Source organism: Sesamum indicum, linkage group LG4 (assembly GCF_000512975.1).
Source record: "Sesamum indicum cultivar Zhongzhi No. 13 linkage group LG4, S_indicum_v1.0, whole genome shotgun sequence".
Lineage (NCBI taxonomy): Eukaryota > Viridiplantae > Streptophyta > Magnoliopsida > Lamiales > Pedaliaceae > Sesamum > Sesamum indicum.
In genome coordinates, this window is record NC_026148.1 from 7,808,483 (window position 1) to 7,813,981 (window position 5,499).

Genomic DNA, 5,499 nt, shown 5'->3' on the forward strand with positions numbered 1-5,499 from the left:
CTATCCTTATAATGGTAAAAATATATCTTTTCACATGCATTAACCCGTGAAAACATATGATAGTAATTTAGTCATCACTTTATTTATTTGACCCGCAATAAGTTTGTAATAAGTTAATTAAGGGTAATACAGATTTTTCTTTCTGATTTTTTTGTTAATATAAGCGAATTCAGTGAATTATGACTAATGAAAGAACTTATTTGTTAGACAAAAACTAACTTCAAGGGTACTAGATATAATTTCTCAAACTACATGAGGTTTACATATAATTACATTAAACCTTATATGAGAAGACTGCAATTATTCTTTTATAAAATACAGAGAATTTTTTACTTGAAAATTAATATAAAATGATTTCACGTTATATCATCAAAATAGAGGAGGCTGTTATGCAATTTACCCCAATTATAATATGATAGTTCTTAGTAGAGGTGCCTTTAATCTGAATAAATCTTAGGTGTGATTTGTCTAATTTTCAATGAAGGGTAAAACTTTAAAAGATTTAATTTGTCAAGATTATTAGAGTTTTGGGGAGGTAAATATATTTTTTTAAATTTGAGGAGGTTTATATATAATTAAAACAAATCTAAGGATTTTTTTTACCTCATTTTCACCGATAGATATTCTCCCGCCAAAAACCAAAAGACTACAATAACACCCACCCTACCTCCCTCCGGCACTACTTTCCCGCACACAAACAGCATGAACAAGGGTGGCGGCGGAGCTCCAACTGGGTGCTACAAGTGTGGCCGTCCCGGCCACTGGTCCCGCGACTGCCCTTCCAATCCCAACACCTCCTCCTCCACCAACAACAACCCACCACTTCCACCCAATTCCGAGTTCAATTCAAACACCAGGTCGAGGCCACCTCTCGCTCCGCAGAAGCCGAAGCAGAAGGCCCAGAGGAAAACCAGACCTAAGCTCACGCCCGATCTCCTCCTCTCCGATGCCGGCATTGGGTACATCCTCCGCTACTTTCCGCGGGCTTTGAAGTGCCGCGGCCGCGGTCGTGAGGTTAAATCCCTAAACTCCCCCCGCTTCACTATTGCACTATTATGATAGGATTATTCAGGTTAGGTGTTCATTTATTTGGTTAATGCACTCCTCTTGATAAATCTGTTAAGTATGTTGAAAACCCTGTTCGGTAATGGTAGGATGGGATAAATTTGGTTTTCCAGTAACTGGTCCGAAGTGCAGGATGCATCCTCACATGTAAAACGTCAGTGATGTGATATGACGACTGCCGCATAACTTGATTCATTTGGATTCCAATTAAGAACTCTTTCAATATTCCAACAAGAACAATTTTATTACTTTAGTTAGCAATCAACAATTTCTGTGTATTATTTTCAGTGCTCTGAACCTCCTGACTGTACAAGTGAACATCATCAAGACTTACCTCAAGATAAAATTCATTCTCTGGCTCATATGTTTGGGAAAAGTTCTCCTTCACTAGGCAGCTAGCTTTACCTCTATTCTTTCCTTACTTCTTTGAGCTGTCTTAATCATCCTGGTAGAAATGCCAAGAAAAATATTAATACTTAAATTTAAGTTGCAAATCCAAAAGTTACCCTTGTGTTGCAGAGTTTAGTGTTACAACTCAGTGGCACCTGCTAATACGCATTTGGTACTTGCCTTTAAGCTCTTTTATTAATTTCCAGAAGTAACTGGTGTATTCATTTTTCTGTAAGATCATTGGTCTTTCTTTGTTTAGTTTGAAAATTACATCCAAGAGTTAAGTTCACGAGTTTCACAATTTTGTCTGGCCTCTGTAATCATACAGCCATCCTGAGTCCCTGACAAACATCAATTAGGATTTTGCCAGTGCCCAGGGAGTTGCTACAAAAATTATGATCACCATCGCGATATCTGTATAAAAGTTCATCAATAACCACTGAGTGTGAGGTGTTCATGCACCCCCACCGGCTAGAATTGATAGCACAGCTGGGCTGAAGTAATAATAATATATAACCATAACGTTAAAGGAAAACCATGTAAAACCTTGACTGTATTTAGGTGTTCTTACTCCAGTATTTTGGAGTATATAATTGGTTGAAGGAAAGTAAAACCTAAAGAGTGAAGAATCAAAAGAATGCAAAAAAAAAAAAAAAAAGAGAAAATAATAAAGTTGGTTTAGGTGCTACAGGCACGAGAGTTCAGGAAAGAAAAGATTTGGACACACGCATACAACTTGAATTTGATGTAAGAAGATAGAACAATTGGTTCTGGGGATATTATCAGCATTGTTGAATGAGTTACCTAGTGCTCTTACATGCAAAAATGATTTTTGAACATGTAGATACAACCAGAATGGAAATTAGAAACTAGAAAGCAAACGAACAAAATACAAACTTGATTCAATTTGGTAGAGTTGCCCAGTTTTATTAAATGTGTTGTTGGTGTAATTATTTAAAAGGTATGAAGACCAACTCAAATTTCCGAAGGCATATTTCACTTCTTTGAAAATCATACAAAATAAGTATTCTTGTGGGGTTGTTTTTACAAGGGTTTAATATATTCTTGTTTATGTGGTACTGGATTAAGCATAAACTGTTTATTTACCTTTGTCTTAATATTAGAAATTCTTATATGCACTATTCAGGCCCTCGAATATGACATTTTATTGGTCTATTAACTTTCCTGAATTTGATATTCTTAATCAGGTTAAAGATCTGCAACATCTACTTTTCCTATATGCTGAATGGCATTCTCGTTTACTTCCCTATTACAACTTCAATCAGTTCATAGAAAAGGTGGAACAAGTGGGTGCTACAAAGCGTGTGAAGGCAAGAAATTTTCACTTTTTCAGTTTTGGTCCTCTGGTCATTTACAGCTTCATTTATGTTGGAAAGGGTTTGTGCTGAACGTGAGTATTGTTTATAGAGTCAGAATTTGTATGCTTCATACATAGGACTTCTTCAGGAAGAAAATATGGAACATGGTAGGGAGACCATTTCTTTGTTTTACCGGTTACAGTTTGTATATTCCATATGCTCATCTTGAATTTTCAAAGATAGCAGACCTAATATGTTAATTGGCTTGAAGTTTCCAAGGTTTAAGTCATTTTCTCTGATGGCTGATCAATATGGATTTAGCCCTAGTTAATGGGGAAATTATGTGATTGAGATGTACTATGTCGGTAATATTATTAGCACATAGAATACCTAGATGCCCTTGATCATGTCTAAGTTGTATTTAATACTGTGCAAGCCTTATTATTAACAGACTAGCATTATACTAGTGTACTTATATCGTCTTTATTTTATTGATTTCCAATCCTACATCTCTTCCTGATACCAATGTTGCTAGAGGCGTGCTAATAACATCTTTCACCATGCGGGTCTTTCTGATAAAGATTACATTTTATTTTAGATTCATGTCCAGTTGTAAGTATGATTTAACTTTCTCAAGGTCACCTGACCTAAATATGGTAAAAATGAGGCTTTCTAGGACTATAGATTCTATGGTCATTTAAGAATGTGAAAATCCTTTTCTAGTGAATAGCTGGAAAGGATAATATTATTGCATTACGGTCAATGATGCATCTCGCATTTAATGCTATTCTTCCTTGAGAAGTGTTTTAATTGAAGAACTATTAGTTGGGTTTAGTAGAAGAAGATTATAAATTTGATCTTAATTAGCTTATATGGATTTTAGACTAAGCTGATATAATGCCCATGAGATTGTTCGTATAAGCTTAGTGCTTATTGAAGTTGGAACGAACTACTAGTATAAGGATACATTAGATTCTCATATTCATATTTTTAGGGGGTGTGGAATTGTTACGAGAAGGATGAGAAAACATAACTAGAGCAGCAACAACTTAAGGATAGATGTCAACTTCCAGGAAACAACACCATCTAGATAAGTGGAGACAACATCATTTTGGGTAGAAAATGTTTAATTTTCAAATTAACAAATGTAACCTTAAATTGTTTAGTATTGGTTAAAGACATGGCACTGTTAGTTAGGTTGTTCAAATTGCAATTAAGAACTAAACTGTTTGTCTGAATTGTAAGAGGAGAACTCGAACAAGAGGCAGTTATGCAATGTTAATCAGATTCAACTCTCTTATGGCATCTCTATTGACTTCTTTCTCAGTCTGTTTCTTTCCAAATCCTTCTTTCCTACCTCTTCACCATACAACTTCCTTCATACGAGCACACTATCAACACCATCCCTTTAGCAGAGTCGCCCTGGAGCTTGGTTGGCTATCAACTAACCTAGTCATAGCAAGCGGTATCTAGAGCCAGGCCTGAAGCTGATAATTTAACCAATTGCAATGAGTAACCCACAGTTAAACGTGCTAGAGAGCCAGTAGCAGAACTTATTGTGGTTTGATTTGATAGAATGCTCTTTTTCTATGCTAGCAGTCCTGAAATAGACCTGTTATACCTTCTCCTGTGAAGGAACATATTATGAAACTCAATTTTATCATAGTTACTTGCTTATATCAATTTACTGGAGTTGCTATTCATTAGCTTTAGAAATTAGCAACAAATTGTCTTTGTTGAATTATATTCTTTCTTGACCTTTTCGTTTGCATTTTCTTTAAGTAGGTCTGTCTCAGAGAACTGCAGGAAAGAGTTGCCAATGGAGCTGACCCTACAAAGCTGCATGAGCCTCAAGTTGAACAATCAATTGATGAACAAGGTACTTTCATTTTCGATAACCTAGCTATAAAATGCCTTTGCTTAATTGTGTCCAGAAAAGCTTATTTTTGAACTATTTGAACAAAAGGAAAATGCTCACGTTCAGTGAAATTTCGACATGAATTTTGAACATAATAATTTTGTTAGGCTTTTCCGGAGTTCTGGAAATGCTATATTATTTGAACTAGAACAATCTTATGATAATTCCAATTGGAATTCTTTTGGAAAAATTTGAATACCTAATTTCCTTATAATTTAGAAGGATTGTATCGCAAAACTAAGCGATTCACATATTATGATACTAAGCAGCATGGAGAAAATCGTAGCCACAACAAATAGAGTAATCAGATAAAGTAGAAATTACACAGTGGAACTTTATCATTCACCATCTTGACATTTTGGGCTCACCTACAAATACCCAATACTGATGATATGGTCTTGTTAGTCTTTCTTCATATTAGTAAAGGTTGAATATCCCACTGAAAGGAAGATGCACAGCCCCACTCCCTTATCTTACTATCCGTTTCTTGTCCCACCACTTTGTCCTGTACATACTGGTCCAATTAATTGAACTGATTTTTGGGGTGTAAGCACATATCTCCTTCTCTCCTATAGATCTTTTATGCTTGTTCTATTCATATTTTCTGCTTTTGCATGCTTCAGGGAGCATAGACTTGCCAAATCATTTTGAGGAAAATGATCTGCAACATGAAGGCATGAATAATTTTCAGGAAGACATGCCTCAAGGCATCTCGGTGGAAGCCACTGAAGTAAGTTCTTTATTTCCTTCAGTTCCTTTGTTAGTTTACATAAAGAATAGCTACCATTTTTTGGTGTCTCCTTTGAT

General features: G+C 35.6%; 1 protein-coding gene across 2 annotated transcripts in view; it reads left to right on the forward strand.

Annotated features, from left to right (window-relative positions):
• The window catches only part of LOC105160172 (TIMELESS-interacting protein), a 10,908-nt gene continuing 6,026 nt past the window's right edge, over positions 618-5,499 (forward strand). For both annotated transcript variants that reach the window (XM_020693178.1, XM_020693179.1), the window contains exons 1-4: positions 618-1,014; positions 2,664-2,786; positions 4,560-4,653; positions 5,316-5,422. In XM_020693178.1, the coding sequence (XP_020548837.1) occupies positions 703-1,014; positions 2,664-2,786; positions 4,560-4,653; positions 5,316-5,422 (636 nt within the window). In that variant the 5' untranslated portion in view covers positions 618-702. The remainder of the gene's footprint in view (positions 1,015-2,663; positions 2,787-4,559; positions 4,654-5,315; positions 5,423-5,499) is intronic.